Source organism: Polyodon spathula, chromosome 14, assembly GCF_017654505.1.
Source record: "Polyodon spathula isolate WHYD16114869_AA chromosome 14, ASM1765450v1, whole genome shotgun sequence".
NCBI classification, from domain to species: domain Eukaryota; kingdom Metazoa; phylum Chordata; class Actinopteri; order Acipenseriformes; family Polyodontidae; genus Polyodon; species Polyodon spathula.
The window spans coordinates 27792394-27812219 of NC_054547.1; the positions used below are offsets into that span (position 1 = coordinate 27792394).

The 19826-nt window shown below is 36.4% G+C and overlaps 1 protein-coding gene across 5 annotated transcripts in view; it reads left to right on the forward strand.

The window, feature by feature from the left end:
- Positions 1–18440, forward strand: part of pld1a (phospholipase D1a) — a 58826-nt gene extending 40386 nt beyond the window's left edge. For all 5 annotated transcript variants that reach the window (XM_041271487.1, XM_041271491.1, XM_041271490.1 and 2 more), the window contains 10 exons: positions 15–133; positions 619–732; positions 1411–1521; positions 2405–2493; positions 8958–9071; positions 11057–11106; positions 12326–12460; positions 15039–15192; positions 15658–15775; positions 17196–18440. In XM_041271487.1, the coding sequence (XP_041127421.1) occupies positions 15–133; positions 619–732; positions 1411–1521; positions 2405–2493; positions 8958–9071; positions 11057–11106; positions 12326–12460; positions 15039–15192; positions 15658–15775; positions 17196–17420 (1229 nt within the window). In that variant the 3' untranslated portion in view covers positions 17421–18440. The remainder of the gene's footprint in view (positions 1–14; positions 134–618; positions 733–1410; positions 1522–2404; positions 2494–8957; positions 9072–11056; positions 11107–12325; positions 12461–15038; positions 15193–15657; positions 15776–17195) is intronic.
- Positions 18441–19826: the final 1386 nt, after the last annotated feature.

Below are 19826 nucleotides of genomic sequence, written 5' to 3' on the forward strand. Positions count from 1 at the left end.
GTTTGTCTTCACAGATTTTATAGACCGGTATACCACACCACGAATGCCTTGGCATGACATTGGTTCAGTGGTACATGGGAAAGCAGCCCGAGATGTAGCAAGGCACTTTATACAGCGCTGGAACTTTACAAAAGTTAGTTGTTTGTTTGTTTGTTTTTTAAACAGCACTGTGCAGTGACATTTATAACATGAGTAACTGTCATTGTGAAAGTATGCATATTTATCACAGGCTGCACGCTCCTTGATTCCTGTATTGGATACAAACAAATGCAGGTCAGGTATTAAGTACTTAAACTAGAAGAGACTATATAAAACAAGTTTTCTCTCTCTCTCTCTCTCTCTCTCTCTCTCTCTCTCTCTCTCTCTCTCTCTCTCTCTCTCTCTCTCTCTCTCTCTCCTCTATATATATATATATATATATATATATATATATATATATATATATATATATATATATATATATATATATATGTATGTATGTATGTTTACTCTCTATAGATTACATACACTAACTGGGCAAAAGTCTGTAATAGTCTTATTTTTTCTGGCCAGTGAGTGTAGAAAATTATTATCAAAGGATTATCTTGTGCCCAAAATCTTAATGATTTTTTTTAACAGATTATGAAGCCGAAGTACAGATCCCTCTCCTATCCATACCTTTTGCCGAAATCCCATACCACAGCAAATGATTTGAGGTATCAGGTTCCAGACTGTGTAAAAGCTAAAGTACAGGTGGGTTTTACAGTGATGGGCACAGTCACTTCAGTATATATACCAAACAGTGAGAGTATACATTGTATCTGTTCTTCCATAATTAAAGTGCATATATTCATCAATAATTTAGTCGTGGATTCTGAGGTAAAAAAAAAAAAAAAGCAAACAATTTGTCTGTAAAACTGATGAAGGCATTTTTCAAAACCTGGGTCTACTTCTGTAACCTTGGTTTGTCATTTCTACAACAGATAATCTTTCCTTTAAACAGCAGGTTCCATGGACATTGTTATATGTACATATATTTGTATATTCTGGAGAGAAATATAATTTTGTGCTTGTGCAAGTACTTGTCTCCTTAATGACTGAAGTTATAGATATTACTGTAACTCAAACACTGAGGTAACATTACCTAGATATCTATCAAGTTTAAACCATGTCACACAATAAACAGGAACTATTAAGATGGTCAACTCGGATTTACTATCATTACCACTGCCAGACTGTCCTTGGTATATGGCACCACATTCAAGTCATGTTCAGCTTGTACAGATTTCCTTTGTAAGAGTTTCAGAACATTAAGAGTTGTACATTATAGCTGGTCATTGCTGTGCCGTGAGTCCTAATGGTACCACTGGCATCAACGGTAGGCGCCGAGTTAAGTATTTTCCTCCTCGTATAACAATACTTCATTTCCAGGTATTGCGCTCAGCTGCGGATTGGTCAGCAGGTATCAAGTACCATGAAGAATCGATCCACAATGCCTACGTTCATGTAATCGAGAACAGCAAACACTATATCTACATTGAGGTATGCTCTACACTAGGAAATACGCGGAAAGCAGATTTAGTTGCTGGGGCTATCGAAACTGGTTACACATTCTACTGTGGTACTATGGAAAAACAATATTACTATTGTACCAGAAAATATTTTCCACTTAAGAAATCAAAAAAACAAAACACCTCTCATCTTACCCTTTTCTTGTTTCTCTTTTGGCTACCTTTTATTTGCTCTCCTCTGAAATTCTATCTTTCACTTACCTGCATACATTTTACTTGTATTCCATTTCTTTTGCTTATGTGACCAACTTAACCTAGTAGCAGCGGACCTGTTCACATCTGTGCAAGGTTACTGTCTGATACATACAAAATCAGCAGATGAGCATTCCTCTTAACAGGACTGTTAAGAGATGTTCACACTTTATCACTTGGCGGTGGAGTTACATTACACAGAGATATAAGAATGTGAACCAAAACTCATTTCAACATAAGACATTGAGAAAGACTTGTAGTCTAACCATTTGTCATTTAATTATATTTGGTATTTCTATACTTGTGTAAAATTGCATAACAGGAGTCACAATTAAAAAAAAAAAAAATGGAATAATACGATTGTGACAGCATAACACATCTTTGAGCAAAATTTAAGCAGTTTTTTGTTTTCTTTTCATGTATGAGATGAGCAATGGCATTTTGGTCATGCTGTTAACAGTCCAACCTAGCCTACGGATGGGTTAAATACTGAAATAAAAAATACCTTTTTTTAGTGGTAAAAATGGATAAAAATACAGACAAAGAATGAAATTCAGATGACATTATTTTTTCATTTTCTCTATTGAAAACGTTTAGTAAATCTAGCCCCAAATCTTTGTGTCAGTTTGATATTTTATCAGTTGTTTCCTGTCCCTTTTTAGAACCAGTTTTTCATCAGCTGTACTGATAACCGGTACGTTTTCAACAGGATTGGCGACACTATTGCTGCTAGGATCCTCAAAGCTTACAGGTATTCATTTATGTTTTTAAATATTGTCGCTAGAAAAAATGGGATTGCATCACAATTAGGGAGAGTTGAGATTTCAAACTTTGCACATCTTTAAGCAATTTTTGGAGGTCCTTTAACACTACAGTGTTTGGTGAAATGTGCATTTTCTCTTCCATGAAGCACGAGTAAAAAGGGATGTATATTTGGAATGATATTCAGCAGCAGAATACCAAGTGCCCCATCATTTTATACATGGCTCGGGTGGCAACTTTATGGGTACAGCCTTCTTGTTGGACTGCTTCTGTCAGGTGGTCTTTAAAATGTAGTTTTCTGCTTAGGCAATGTTTAAACAATTTTTTTTAATGGTTCCAACCAGCTTGTCTGCTTTCGGAAAATTATTTGCCCAGATATTGCTGGCAAGGGCTATTATGTGGGCATTACAAGTTAAATGTACTGAATTTGGTAGTAAACCTCGAAGAGTGCCACTGTATCATGTAACTGGCATTATCAGAGACAAATCCAGTCACATTATTAAAATGAACTTCATATGCGTTTAAACATTTCGATGAGTAATTCACAGAGTGCAAATTAACTGTATCTGCTCATAACTTTCAGTTCGAAGGTATTCGATAGTCCTTGTAGAACAAACAAAATGTGTAAAACATACTGATCTTTTGCATTTTTAGACTCGTCAGTAACTATAGAAACACTGTCAGACATCTTTACCAGTTGTACAATTTTCATCTTGTGCAACTCAGCAGTTTGGGGTAGATATTCCCTTCTCAGTTGACCTGCTGTAGGAATTGCTCATACATTTATTACATGTTTGTTCAGAAATGCACATAGTTTGGGATTATCAATTTTTTCCAGAGGAATATTAGCGCAAACAAACGCCTCTGTCAAATAAAAAAAACATCTTGTCGTTGTTCATAATTTTCGTTCCCCTTATGATTTTTACTGGAAGACGCTGTCTCATAGCTGACATTTTCTGTTTTTCTGATAAATGTTGGTCTGTTGTTGACTTTCGACTGTGGTCCAAAGATAAATTGCAAGTTGTGCAAAATTAATTATACCCATCGGTGTAAAGAACACCAGGTGGCTATTGTTGCGTGTGCTCGCTCAATTAAATGCTTTTTGATTGCAATGTCTTTGACTCCATTCCTCGATTTCTTTTAACGCAGCATTTTATTCAGTTACCATTTATATTCATTATTTATACTCATCATAATTAGCTTTTATTTTTCTAATTAGTCAAAGTGTAATCTGTTGATTTCTTAATTGTGAATTTGATTACTATAACTGGAGTGGCTGCAGGGACATCTAGAGGATAACAGTTGAATTACAACTGAAAAAAAACAGGTTGCGTAAAACGCAGGACCCAGTTTATAAGGAATAAATTGTGTGAGCATGGTAAACAAGTAAGTACTTATTTTTCTTTACTACTTTAAACCGTGTTCTAAGTGTTTTAAGCACTGTATGAATACATTTCTAAAACTGCATTCTTGAAAAATACGTAATGTAATTGAGTATACTGAATACAAAAACGAATGAAAAATAATAATCATGTAAGTTATGATCATACTTTTAGAGCTTCTTAATTCATATCAGAAAGTCGCAGTGTGATTAAATGTTCTGTGCTTTGCTTCTAATCTCCACTCATTCCCAGCACACGCCATCACTGTTGCAAGAAACGTCAATGAATTCACCTGGCAAATTCAGTTGAAAATTGCTTACCGTCAAACAGGCAGATATATCAGACTGATCGGACAGAAGAACTGATTGATAGCAAAAAAAAAAAGAATGAGAGTAACTTAATACCATTTAATTTACCGAAATGAAAATGATTTATTATGGATGCAGGAAAAACGTATTAACAATACGCTGTGCAGCGTCAACCTTGAAATCTGGCTGTGTGAACTTCATGTTTTTGCCCCATTGTGAACCTACAAAGAGGAAATACCAGGGACGGCCAGTTAACAGTGTTCGCTGAAACCCCCAGTCTCTTATTAATGAATTGCGCTTCCCTTAACTTATTCTGGGTGATGTGCGTTTCATTTCCCTCTCTCAAGTGACACCGTCACATCAACAATGTCGTTCATCCCATCTGTTTAATGGGCTGAAGCCGGGCTGTGATGGCTCAGAAATGCCAGTGCCCAAATCCACCGTGCGCATGAGCAGCCAGTCATCAGCCAGGACTGGCTATGATTGGATTAAAAATGTCTGGATGGATGGAGCGCAACCAAACGGTGATCAGGCAATCAAGGCACATGCGCCAAAAAAACAACAAAGGCTGTAAATGTGAGCAGCACGACTTCGACTCTTAGTCTTACATGGTGTATTTCTTTGAGGAAAGACAGAAAACATTTACGCTGTTTAAATATTAAAATAAAATTCACAAGTCTAATTATCTTTGTATAACTTCGTCTAACTTTAAATTAATGTTATATGTCTTATTTGTTCAACTTTGTTCTTTTCACAGTTTTAATCTGCCATTATTTTGCGCCGTCTCTCCCTTTTTTCTCCCGAAGCTGCTGCTCTTCAGCAGTGCTTCAACTTATTTAAGCTCAGTAATATCTTCCTGTGTTCAACAATGTTTATTTATTTATTTAGTTTTGTTAATTTACTGACCACTACTGCTTGTTTAGGGTAATCAGTTATTAAATATACCATACCGTATATTTCTATTATTTTATTGTTATTTATATAATATTTTATATTATTATTTCTTTAATCTTGTTGATAGCCGCGTCAGGCTGGACAGTGCTTCTACCGCTGTGGTTGGCCCCCTGGATCCCACCCTCTCACCTGTATCTGAGGTGTGAACACCCACAAATTTTGGCCACCAGCCGCCACTGGGAAATACATAACACAATTTTTCTTGTGTAGAAGGGAAAAGATAAAATAAATTGTGATCTGAAATCAAATGAACTGAAGCACAATCTCATAAGTGCATCATTGTATTACAGACTTAATAAAAGTGCAAATGCAATGAGTGAAACATAACGTTTCTGTTTTGCAAAACAAATAATAAAAATAATATTAAGTTTACTATTTAAGAACACAGTATATATACGGTTCTGGCAATGTCTAAATCAGATTGGCAGATTTTGAATTGAAGTCAAAGTAGATGCTATATCAGAGGTGAAAGTATCTTTGATTTCTTACGTGTGTGGTGGTACTCGGCGCACTGTGCTTGCTCGCGCATGCCTAAACACCTTCCCCTAAAAAAGCAGGGAAGCGGCATTCAAATATGGTACTTTATGCTGTTTTCGGTATTTTTTATTTTATTAATTGAATATATCATATTTTCCAGTTGTTTTACATTGTTTTTAATGTAATCAGATTTTTGTTCCATTAAGAAAACAGTATGCAAATATTTATCATATGCAATACATTGGGTCTTGTACATTTTTGTTTACTTGTGCAACTCTGTGCTTTTTCTTTTTAGAGAAATTAATTGTCTGTTGCTAGTTTAAGTTTGCAAAAAAATTATACATGATTAATGGTAAATGTACCTCTTTTGGACAATAGGAAAACACCAATCAGATCGCAGTTGATTGCACCTCTACCAAAGCAACTTGCAATCTGACCTAGTACCACTTTCTACCATTACATGAGTCAATTTTTGGTTTGCATACCACATTCTGGTGATGTACCACTTTCTAACACTACACCAGCTCTGTAGTCCAGATCACGGCTTCTATCAAAGTGAAAAACAACATACACAAACTTGAACTGGAAGCTTATCTATAAACTTCAGGTACATTCAAACAGTATTCCAATTCCAAAAGAAAAGAAGATAGTGACAGACAAGTTGAAGAAGGCATGCAAATTTAGAATAATCTAGCTAGAAAAAATAAATCGAATTATTTTTTTTTTTTTTTTGTATTTTTATTTTTTATTATTTGTGCCTTTTTCCTGAAGGATATCAAAAACAGTTTGTTAGGTAAAGTGTTCCTCCACTGCTGCCACTTGCTGAAAATTGATTTGAGTTGGTTTCAAGGACTTGGACTCAGACTGAAATGATAGTGACTCAGACTTGAACCTGCATTTGATGTTTTTCCTCTGGTAAATTAGCGCCAGTGAATACACATCAGAAACAAATGGATTCCACAGTCTTCCATATGCTGTTTCCTTTTATTTTTTTACAAAAATGGTGCCAGCCCAGCTCTAACAGAACAGGACCATATGTGTCTTGTTCATGCTTCTGTGAGCTACAGATTAAGAGCTTTGAAAATGCCATGATTATTACAATTGTGCGAAAGTTGACAGAACCGTGGTATTTGAAGCACTGGAGTGTGGAACTGCAAATTTAAATGGAAAAATGATGTATTACTGTACAGCCTATTTCTTGAAAGATAGCTGATGGCACCTCTGTATGTTAGAAGTAACTGCATTATAACTTTGTTTGGTTACAGACTATGTGATAATGTTACCTTTCAACTCTGCCAGCCCCACATACATAGAGATGTAGCTAGTAGACTTTAAAGATCACGCTGTCACATTTGAATGAAACAAGAAAGGCTTTTTAATCCCGACACTACTTCAGACAAGCACAAAAGGTAGATTTTGATAAAAAATTTTAATAGTTCAGTATTGGGATAACCAAATGAAATAGTAATGATTCCAAACGCCATAAAATAGTGAGGAGAATGTTTAAAAAAAATATAAAATAAAAAATGTATATGACAAACATAAGCCTCACGTAAAAACAACAAAAAAAATGAAAGTGTGGAATGACTGTCTTTCCTTGACTGAAAGAAAATGGAAGGAAGTGAAATCTGAATTAAACATTCACCATATTACCGTTTACAAAACCCTTTCTGATTTACTGGGTAGTAAAAGCAGGTGACCACCGTAAAGACTGATTTTATTGTATCTGGTTAAAAAGTTCTCTGTTTTACGTGTTCTTCAAATACATATGCAGTAATGCAGACAATGCTTCCGTGACACCGAAGGTGCTAAGTTAACTCACTGTAGTGGTTTTATCTGTAATTAAACCACCAGAAACATACAGTATAAACCATTTTCCAGTAAAATATGGCTGAACAAACATCATTGGAAGAGCTATATAGTATACTGTATCCGGTACTCGCTGAATATAACCTACAGTGGCTCTCAAAAGTATTCAACCCCCTTGGAATTTTCCACATTTTATTTTGTTACAGCATGGAATCAAAATGGATTTAATTAGGATTTTTTGCCACTGATCAACACAAAAAAAGACCATAATGTCAAAGTGAAAAATGAAATCTACAAATTAATTACAAATACAAAACAGAAAATAATTGATTGCATAAGTATTCACCCCCTTGAGTCAATATTTGGTAGAGGCACCTTTGGCAGTAATTGCAGCCGTGAGTCTATTTGGATAAGTCTCTACCAGCTTTGCACATCTGGACACTGCAGTTTTTGCCCATTCTTCTTTGCAAAATTGCTCAAGCTCTGTCAAGTTATATGGGGACCTGCGGTGAACAGCAATTTTCAACTCTTTCCACATATTCTCAATTGGATTGAGGTCCGGTCTTTGACTGGGCCACTCCAGGACATATCCTCCATATGCAGTGTCTCCTAGCTCAGTCGTGGAAGACTGTAACTCCTTTAGAGTTGCCATAGGCTTCTTGGTGGCCTCCCTGACTAGTGCCCTTCTGGCCCGGATACGTAACTTTTGAGGATGGCCTGTTCTAGACAGATTCACAGTTTTGCCATATTCTCTCCATTTCTTAATAATGGACTTTACTATGCTCCGGGGATAGCCAATGCCTTGGAAATGTTCATATATCCTACCCCTGATTGGTGCTTTTGAAGAACCTTATTCCGGATTTGCTTTGAATGTTCCTTCGTCTTCATGCTGTAGTTTTTGTTAGGAAATGTACTAACCACCTGTGGGACCTCCCAGAGACAGGTGTATTTAACCTGAAATCATGTGAACCACCCTAATTGCACACAGGGGGACTCCATTCAACTAATTATGTGACTTCTAAAGACATTGGTTGCACCAGAGCTTATTTAGGTGTGTCATAGCAAAAGGGGTAAATACTTATGCAGTCAGTTATTTTCTGTTTTATATTTGTAATTAATTTAGAACAATTTGCAGATTTCATTTTTCACTTTGACATTATGGACTTTTTTGTGTTGAACAATAGCAAAAACTCCCAATTAAATCCATTTTGATTCCTTGTTGTAACACAATAAAATGTGGAAAAGTCCAAGGGGGTTGAATACTTTTGAGAGCCACTGTACTTCTCATGTTTCCTATTAAAATGTGTTTGTCACAGGGAAAATTTTACTGTAAATGAGCTGTAAACGGTCTGCATTAAAAGGTTTATGTATTAGATAGCTGGTTGGTTAGATATCTAAGCATTGCTTCCTGAAATGAAACGGTTACTAAAGGTGTCCTTGATATACTCCTGTATTCTAAACTGTAAGCTGTAACATCCCCCTAATTCAACCTATATAATCCAATTGCATTTCTCTTTCTGCAGAGAGAATAAGAAGTACCGCGTTTATGTGGTGACACCTCTCTTACCAGGATTTGAAGGAGACATCTCCACTGGAGGAGGGAGCGCTCTCCAAGCAGTCATGCACTTTAACTACAGGTGAGAAAGTCAAGATTATCGTACTAATGTAATACCTTGGTACGCCAATGGATTAAAAGTGTGTACTAGTTGTTCATGCCATTGTGCAAGGTCCAAATATTAAAATATTACCACCATGGTGAAGTTCTGCCAGTGGCTCCTAGTGAGCAGTTTTAGTGGCAGTTGTGCTACCACTGTCCCTTAGTACAGACCTATGGCATTGCAATTTGGAAAGGGATTGAATTTTACAGAAGGTGCAGTGTCTGTATTGTGTGCAAGCCGGTTCTTCGGACCAGTGTCAAACCCACTTTCCAAAGCAGTAGAGAACTGACCAATAGCCTGTACGTTTTAATAGTAGTGGTCTTCCATGAGATCCAAAGTTTAGCACTCATATCACTGTATCTTACCTTATGCTAGCACTGTCCCATTAGTACAGAACTGTTGTTTTTTCCATTGCAGTGCTGTTGCAGATCATGTGGTTGGGGTGATCCCTTTATTACACAAGCGATATGCCTCAATGTTTTCTTGTTTGAGCAGCAGTTGTTAGGGATGACTCTATAATCTTGTGATTCACGTGTGACTCATGATTTTGGATTTCAGTTGGATTAGCCTGTTATCTTATCTAATTCTTTCACTATAATAAAGCCTATACAACACTTATGGTGAATGTTTTTAGGTAGGACACAAATGATTAGTTTCCATTTAAAATCAAGATTTTATCAGCATTTAAAAGCATGTTGAAATGGCTCAATAGTTTCCAAAAATGTACAGTGCAATTAAGAGTCAAATAAAATATTGTCGAATCTTTTTTTTATCTTTTAATTATATTTTTGTGCTTACAACTGACAACTCAGTAATGATAAAGCAGGGTTTTGGCCAGTGAAGAAAAATCTAAAGATCTATAGTTGGAAGTAGATTTCCGCAATATAAACTAAAACTACAACACAATATCAATTATTTTCTTTTAATAGTTAAACAGTGATAGGATGCTTTTTGTATTGGACACAGTGTTCTGACATTCTGTCTGGCCATCTGCAGTTTTCTTCATCAACTAGGAGCCCCCTGGAAAATGTATCTGTATCAGACTCCAAAATGATACAACAGTGGGAGTCCAGCGATGAACTATAAGGAACTGCCACTTTAAGGGGCTACATTTTTCTACTTTTAAGTGATGGTTTGTTTTGGCTGCAGTTGTCAGCCAAAGGAAACCATTCTGGATTAGTGCGCTAGCGGCCATAAACAGGACATACTCTGCTATTACCTGCCAGGAAAACTGTGTGTGTTGCTTGTGGAATTGGAAAGGGACTACATGCTTTTGAAAGTTAGTCTTGGGTAACATATACAGTGTTTCTAGAAGAAATTGAGTTGGGGAGATGTAATTGTAATTAGAGTTCAAATATAGTTCTTATCTGTTTGGGATGTGCTGCATTCATCTGAGCTGAGAAATACAAAAACATTTTTGCTCTTGTGAATTTTGCACTATTTTCTGAAAGGAAAATAACTGGGAATTGGCCTAATTCACAATGCTTCAGCTAAAGATGATAAACATTCTCTAGGGATACAGAATGCTTTAAAACACGCTAATCCCTTTTAGAAAAGGTTAAATGAATGTAATTCCAAGGATTGATAACCATAGTTTTAAAATACATTTTCTTACCTATTTTTAGCATAATCAGCATTATCATTGATACATCTCTAGATTTGTAGGTAATTCTGAATCTTCTGATTAGTGATTTAGTACCAGGAAGCAGAAGCAACTTCTTAACAAGCATTTTCTTTGAAATATCTGCCTATTCCAAATGAAGTATAGAAAACAAGGCAAATAAATTCAGCAGAAGAAATCTGTGATACTTTTACTACTGTTACTAACAGGTAAATGTTGATTTCTAGGCCTAGCGGTATATTTTTCATTCTTGTTTAAATAAATAACACAACAGAAATCCTGTTCACACAGCATGCGCCACAACAAGAACATTCAAATTACATGTTTTGTGTTTTCGTTTCAGAACAATGAGCAAAGGGGATAATTCCATCATTTCACAACTGAAAGCAGAAAGTAAGTATATCTCAGTGAGAATAATGCCAGGGTAAAACAATCCATTTATTTCAGCTACATGTGTTCTAGACCTTTCTGGCTCATCTGCATAATTACTGATTTGCATCGTCCCTCATTTCAAACTCCTGCCAAGAAGTCTCCCATTCTCCCCCCCCACCACATAGAAAACGTGCATCTTTTTTATTTTATGGTGTCTGTAAAATATTACAGTACTTAATTTATAATTGTTCCACACATCAGTTTACAGACACATGCCATATGAAAGAACTACTATGGGAATTTAGCATTAGAGTTTTACAGTGCTAGACAGTGTATTCTCATTTAGAGGCATTGAGCACCATACAAATAAAACATTGTTTGTGTCTTTCAAAAGAGTTAAGTACACTGTATGCTACTATTACTCACATTAAAAAGGAAGGCACTAATGAAATTGTCAGAAATATTAAGGGATAAAATGTTGAATGTTCAAGCATTCCTTATGGGGGACAGAATTCCCTCCAACTTTTCCTTCTCTTGAAGTGCCAATTAACTATGCACATCTAGTTGGTTTTTCTAACCTAAATTTATTGTAGCATAGTATATAAGAGGACAGTGAAAATGTATCTGTGTTGTATCAATATGGGTAGCTTGTAAACAGCTTTTAGTTTCAGTCAGTTCAGCTCTACTTGTGCTGATATTCCCTTATACACAGATGTTCGACATTAACGCTGTTTCAGTACATTTTATCATAATCTATTAAGCATGCTTGCTAGCAGTTTTGATTAGGTCTTTTGTAAGCCTTGTATGTACAAAACTTGCCTTGAAGCCAGATAACTCTCACATAACTATGAGAATATTTGGGAAATCAGTGGTTTAGTGAGGAGTGGAAAGTGTGTTGGCTGGTCTGCTGTAATCTGATGACTTGCATTTAGAATTGCTGGGCTGTATTCAAAAGGCTTATTTAAGGGCTGGTTTTAAAAGTCTGATTTGAGTGATTTCAATAAAGTGTTGATATTCATAAAACAAATGTGGCTGATGGCTTCTTCAACAGCAGTCAATAAAAACTGTATTTCATTTGTTAACAAACTTAATACAAACAAGTCTTAATGCTTTTGTGAAAATTCCCTGCAGGTTTGGTTTTAGATAAATGAATCTGCCTTCACAGTTGGTCCCACTTGAGTTATCTGTGATGAAACCCTCTCAGTTTATTTTGTTGTGTTTGCTTGTTGTGGGTGTACAGTGGGAAACCAGTGGATTAACTACATCTCATTCTGTGGACTGAGGACTCACGCAGAGCTGGCGGGAAAGCTGGTCACTGAGCTAATCTACGTTCACAGCAAGATGCTGATAGCTGACGACAGCACTGTCATCATCGGTGAGTGAGTGGGCTCAGAGCTGCTAATGAGATTCATCTTCTTCACTAAAAGCATGGAGAGGTTCTGAGCACTTTGGCAGCCTGCCACCTTCCCTGTCTATCATTTTAATGACCTTAATGCCATTTTCAGTACACTATTGATTTTTTTGGTTGTATAAAAATAAAATGAATCTTACATGAACTTGAGGCTATATCAACTAACCTTTGCAAGGCTTCCCTTTTAAATAGAGGCCAAAGATTTTGCAGAAACTGAACAGTCTGTCACTACTTCCTTTGGGGTCTCCAAAGTAGATGTTTGGTTTAACCCTTGACCCTGAAGTCTAGATCATCAGGGCCAAAGTGAAGATGAGACCAATGTCAGTGCTGGGAGCCTCTAAGTAGGGTTTAGTGTCAATAACTTTATATAAGACAAAGTCAAACATGCATTGCTGTTTATTTGAGTAAGTTGAGGGTAAATGTAGACAATTTTTATACCATTTTTACAAATGTAAACTGTCATCTATAATGGATCAGAAAAGACATTAAATGTGAACCCAAATTAAATCGGAATTGTCTGTCTGCTGAAACAGGCAACCAAACAGGCTTGGCTGTACTGGTGAGACATTACTCGTGACCAGTTTAAAACACCCTTTCCTTGAAGTCCTTAAACAAAGAAAATCTGAGATCATTGTCAGTCCTGTTGATTATTGCTTGGTGGAGATGCAATTTTGTGTTTAGCACCCTCTGCTGCTGAAAGACACAAGTACAACCCTGCACTGCCTCCATCTATTGTATACAGATATGTAGTTATAATGTGGTCTTAGCTCTTTGTAGGTGACCTATTTTGGTGACTTGTGTAGTATTCTATTCTATAATTTAAAATGAAGCCAATGTTGTGAGAGTTACAGTATGTAGCAGTATATGTTTGTAATGGGTAATTGCAACATAATTCAGCTCTGTCACTGGTATAATTTCCAAAAATTGTAAATAACAGCAGACATGAGTCTGTAGTTCAAAAATGAATATGTGGGCCTTAATATTTAAATCTACAAATATCCAGTGATTTATATTATTGTATATAATATACAATATTATTGTATACACCGGTAAGACAGACATTGTTATCATCTAATTGTGTGAAGACGATGTAATTGTCTTCACATATTAGACAGATGACAGTTCTGTCTAATCCATGATGATGCAACTTTCTTAAAACGTATGATGGCATTACTTTGTCATGCTGTTTGGCAGCCTATAATATGCCTTGCCTCAGATGTGCCAGTAAATACGCAACGCCACAAACAAGCATGTCATTGTTCTTTAGATCCTAAAAAGCCTATGTTGTGTCAGAAGTGTGTGGGGCTCCCAGAGGATTTATACGATACAAACATGTTTCCCTTTAAACAAGTAAGACACACATGAAGAAACAGTGGAGTCTTTACTGGTCATCTAAAAAGCATTCAATGAGAGGATTCATTATGTGTTTACATTAAAAGGGGCGCTATCTAAATTACACTCGGGTGATACACAGCACTGAATCAGTGTAGAACAACGGAGTCAGTCAACAGTACACCTTTTTTATTAGTGTTTTTATATTTTATCCTGGTTATTGTAATGCCAGTAAAACACTAAACTTAATTTTTGGAGTACTGTAGGGTTACTCTCACATGACATTGCTGGACTTTTACTAAACTGTTTCATACTTTTTATGGTTATTGTAATGCCAGCAATGAGAAACACAGGTCTTTACAAAACACCTCCATTTGTAGCCTGAACTACAGTGTCAGTGGAAGACTGTAAATATGATTCTCACAGTGCCGGACATTTGGTTTCTGCTTATTTTAATGCCAGCAATGAGCCAGTGATAAACATTATGACAAGTCAAATGCCATGTTTAATTACTAATACTTTGATAAAAAAAAGTAGGGTAAAAACCCAGAAAAAATGGAATTTACTATTCCCAAAACTGGAAAATCTTCAGCCCTAAAGATGGTTAAAATAGAAGGCAGTGCAGACGCCAGTGTTTTATACAATAGTATAAAGCAATTATATGCAGGCCGCCAATTAAGCATGCAGTCTACTGACTCTCAGAGGATGATTCAAAATCATTGAGGCAGAGCCACAGTACATTTTAAAGCAAATTGTAAAACTGTTGAGATACTGTGTTGTAATATTGTTTCAAAATGGTATAATGCAACAAAAATAATATATTAAATGGGTTAAAATGTGGCCGAAGGTTTACTCGCTGATAATGTACCCTTTCTCAGTCAAAATAGCAGGTTTCTCAGTATGTAAAAAGCTTAGAGGGAATGCTGCTTGTGAGAGAGATTGGTTCTCTCCAAGGACTGTATACTAGATGTCCCTGTAGTTCTAGCTACTGCCATATAAGTGTTTCGGTCTATCTATGTTGTTTGTTTAGTTTTTTATTTTAAATCTGTTATGTGCTACTTCCACTGACAGTTAATCAAATGAGTCATTCAGGCGAATGGGTGATAGTTCTTAAGTATCTAATTACAGCCTTGCCCACTTTTTTTCATTGCTAGTAAATAATAAAAAAAAAAAAAAAAATGAAAATACTTTCCATGTTGTGCTCTTTTAGGATCTGCAAACATTAATGATCGAAGCATGCTGGGGAAGCGAGACAGTGAAATGGCAGTGATCATTGAAGACACGCAGACTGTGCCCTCAGTAATGGATGGAGAGGAGTACCAGGCAGGGAAACTGGGCCTCCAGCTACGGCTTGAGTGCTTCAAGTAACCCACTTTTCATTTTATATATATATATATATATATATATATATATACCATGTACTTTCTAATTTACACTAGTTTACGGACGTATTAATCTTTCTTTTTTCACGCTGTTTTTTATATATATATATATATATATATATATATATATATATATATATATATATATATATATATATATATATATATTAAGGTGTTTATTTTAAGATAAGCCTACAATATATTTTAATTTAGAGATGTTTTCATGTTCAGTAAATCACTGTATAGCTTTATCTACCACTACCTTAAAATTAATTGCCCTTCCGTTAATCTGTCAGCATTATATAAACGCCTCTTTATAGGTATTTGTTTTCTCTTTCTCACTTTAGTGAAATATTCTTGCTATGTACCTGTTCAGTGCAAATCAATGGTACAAGCCACCACTGTGAGGTGCTGTGACAGTTAAGCTGTGTGTTCTGATAATTCCAGGTTGATTCTGGGTGGCTTTACGGATCCCACCATTGATGTAACTGACCCAATCAGTGAAAAGTTCTTCAAGGAGGTGTGGATAGCAACAGCAGCACGCAATGCAACCATCTACGAAAAGGTGGGTATAAAAGGATGAGAATAATAACAGAGGACAGAACAAAGCATAGGTTACATAACCCAGCCAGTAGTGCATTAACTGCTCTGTTCCAACTCGCAAAACTCAAGAAGGTGTCCACCACTTCTGCTCATGTTAGTGTGTTGCTCAGAAATCATTAATAAACCACATATCCACAGTAAGAGCTCAAATTAAAAAAAAATAATAAGGTACAAAATCATAATAAGGTACAGTAACAGCAAGGATGTCACATTTAAACATGTGCAAGCTTCACCATTAAATGAAACTCAGACACACCACCCCCTAAAGACATTAACATTGAGGAGGATGTTACCTTCGTGGGTGGTCAATGATTATAATATAAGTGGGTGTCAACACGCAGCACAGGCACGCAGATTTAATAAAGCCAGGTGCCGATGCTAAGGAACCAACAATGGTAATCCTAGCGCCGGATTTAATAAAGAAAACAAAGCTAATAAATAAGTTTGCCCACAGATGGCGAACACTAGTCCCATTAAAAGGAATGTCCCGCTTCAGGAACCTACTACACGACTAACCCTCGCTGTACTTGGTTTGGGATTAATTCCCCTAAACTGACCTAGTGATGTTGCTCCCGGAGTCCCGACTGCACTGGCTGGGGAGCACCTTCCCGGGCCCCGCCTGGGGGTGGAGTGGTTTTGTGCAGCAGTTCCCTCTGGAGCAGATGCTCTCTTTGGTGAAAATACAGGAGCTCAGCGCAGCTCACATCTGTGGGTCTGTGGCCTTGCAATAGCCTCAAACTCTGGCAGCTATTGGTAATGTTTTTTTTTATTGAACTCTTTTGGTCATATAAGGTTTAAATCACACAATGTCTAAATGCTGGATTGCTTTTCTGTGTGAGTTTGGCACAAACAGTAAATGGCTGTGCTTAAACAGTATAATTTAGTTTACTGCAGCCATAATTTCTACCAGTAATCTGTGTAGTTTAGCATAGCTGCCTCTATGCAATATATAACCACAATATAGCATAATGGTCATAATTGTAATACTTTTGAGAACAATGCAGCTTCTACTTTTAAAGAGTCGAGATGTCAAATTACCTACAAACGAGTTTGAATATACTGGGGGATTTAACATTTCTAACCAATCTGGATGGGATGCTACCTTCCAGAAGTAGCCCTGTAGGACAGTGTTCACAGCTTGCTAGGTCTGAAGGAAACAACCATTAAGTAAATTCAAGCAAGCATTTTGTAAACTGTCAAGGAAATGAGAATGTTCTAGAAAGCACCTCCTGTCGCAGTGAGTTAATGCTGTAGCAACACAGGTGAAATGAGTTTGATGTTAACTTTGCCTTTAGTGAAGACTAGTGCCTTTAACTCAACTTTTAATCCTGTTCATCTCACTTCTGGGTTTTCAATACATTTTGCCCTAATGTGATCTCTAGGTTTTCAGATGCCTGCCCTCCGATGAAGTGCGGAACACCGTTGAGCTCAGCGAGTTCATAGCGAAGCTCGGACTGGATGCAGAGGACCCTGCCAAAGCCGTAGAAGAGCTGAAGAAGATCCGGGGCTTCCTGGTGCAGTTCCCCTTGTACTTCCTATGTGAGGAGAACCTACTTCCTTCTGTCGGGACAAAGGAAGCTATGGTTCCCATGGAGACCTGGACATGAGGAAAAATTCCCTTTCCCCATCACAATATGGGCTTTATCAAGCAGACTGAAAATGCTGAATATACAGAAAACTACAGAGCAGACAACACATTTCTTTTGTGAAAAAAAAATTGAAGACTGGCAGTTCTAAAACATTTTATGTAGCCTCAGTTACATAATGAACGGGAATAAGGAAATTAAACGATGGAGGAACCATACACGGATAGAGAAGGATGGACTGAAATGTTCATTGTTTCTTTGTTAATATATATTTTTTATTATTTTGTCAAAATAACGCTGATTTTTCATTAACAGCATTACATAAAACAGTCTTTAAAAAAAAAAAAAAAAGGCCCAGAATGTAATATTTCAGTGAATGTTCAAGAGTGGCACTTAAATGTGTGCATATGTGAGTGGGGCCTTCTGAAAAACAAAGTGTCTCAAATCATGCTCTGTAGATGAACAATGGTGCTATCTTATGCCTGTAACCTAACTAGCAAATATAGCACCCCAGGTAGTCTTATGGTGCTCCTGGGTACTAAAAATTCCTCTAATAACTCAAAAGATGCTCTTCTTTGTCTTCATCAGTGCTGCTTCTCAAAGTTTTTGTATTTATTTTATTTGTTTTGGTTGTTTACCGATAATAACTAACCACCCCATAGAAATTGTATATGGTGCACAAGCCCAAACCCAAACTGCAATATAAAATCCCAGAGATCTTTGACCACCATTTGTACTTCTTTTCATTTTGTTGTGAGCCCTAAAACGTTGGCTCCACTGGCACACTCTTTAAATAATTACTTTAAGCAAAGAATGAGCATTGCTTTGGTGTTTTATTATTTGTTTTTAAATTTCACTTCCCCTTAAATGTAATGTTATTGGCAATATTATAAATATTACCAATCAATTGCAGTTTTGCATGTACACAATGAAACAAAAAGTAATTTGTAATTGTGTTAAATTTCAGTGCCGCCATTCATTTTATAATTGTAAGAAATATTTCAAAAAGTGAATAGTATCAGATAAAGTCATTTATTATTTTTTAATGTAACAATCATTTCTGTTATGAAGAAGTCAAACAGTTTTGGTAAATGTCTTCACCCTTGTAGTGTTTCATCTCAACAAAAACCTCCCTTATAATAACTTGAGTCATTAACTAAGTCATTTTAAACTTTTTTTTTTTTGTTGTTTTTGTTTTTCTATTTTTTTAGCAGATGTTTGAAATCTCAAAGTGAAAGTTTTAATAACCAGTGGAATTGCTGACTTGTCATCACTTTTCATGCAGTGTGCCATTTTTGAATCTGACAATTTTGATTAAGCCTTAGCCTTTGCTAGATAAACACGCATGGAAACATGATTGCTTTGTTGCTGATGCAAGAAGTTTAATGTCATCTTTTGTGACACAGCTTAAATTGAATTTCAACAAGAGCTGGCATTTTCTATTAAGGCAGATCAGTTGTGTTTGACTGGATGGTCATCATTTCTGCTCAGCGGAGTTTCTAATACATTGTGAACTTTCATCTTTTGGGAGGACCAGACTTGCTGTACTAATGCACTGCATTCAAGTCCAAAAGGTACAGGGAGTGTAGCAGCCTAATGTCCAGTCTGGTTAAGGTTGATAGCCAACGAACACTGTAGATCTGGATGCATTAACTATTCTTTACATATTCCTTCTGTGAAGAGCTCATTTTTCATTTTACCAGTGTGGGTCATTCCATGCCAACTCAACCAGAGCCGTTGCCCGACCATCTCAGATTTTGCTACAAAAATTCACCTGGGGGTTTTCGGGCTCGCTGAGTTTAGAAATGCTAATCATTTTTTAATTATTATTATTGTTTCTGGCAAAATCTGAGACAGAGAATCAGAATGCTGTTAAAATCAATACATTGTGTTGTTTTATTTTGTGCCACACACATTCATGTTCTCAGAGGGAGTTTGGTGGATGGTTTTAAGCTACTAGTGTGCATTAAGTCCCTCTCACAAACCAACACACAGTTCAACATCATCCTAATGGTGTCTGTGAGCTCTGTGCATTACAGTGTTCAGTGTCATTGTCTGTCGCATTTATGATAACTCAATTCACAGGGACCAGATATTACTTAGCTTATAATTTATTATCCATAGAAGCTTGGTACTCAATGCTCTGTTGCACTTACTGTACTATATAGAGTGCCCTCATGTTACAATTCATGTGATTAGTGAAGATCACTGATAGCGCAGGACAGTTCCGGAGCAGACAATGACAGAATACTAACTGTTGCATTTTTCCAAATATAAAATTGAAAAAATTACTATTTACGTGGACGATTCGTATTTATAAATCCTATCATTCTGGACACTCTTGATCTGTGGGTCATAGTGGTGTTGACGTCACTGCAGTACTGCCTTGGTTTCAGTACTGGTTCACAGTTCTGAGTTACTGGACTG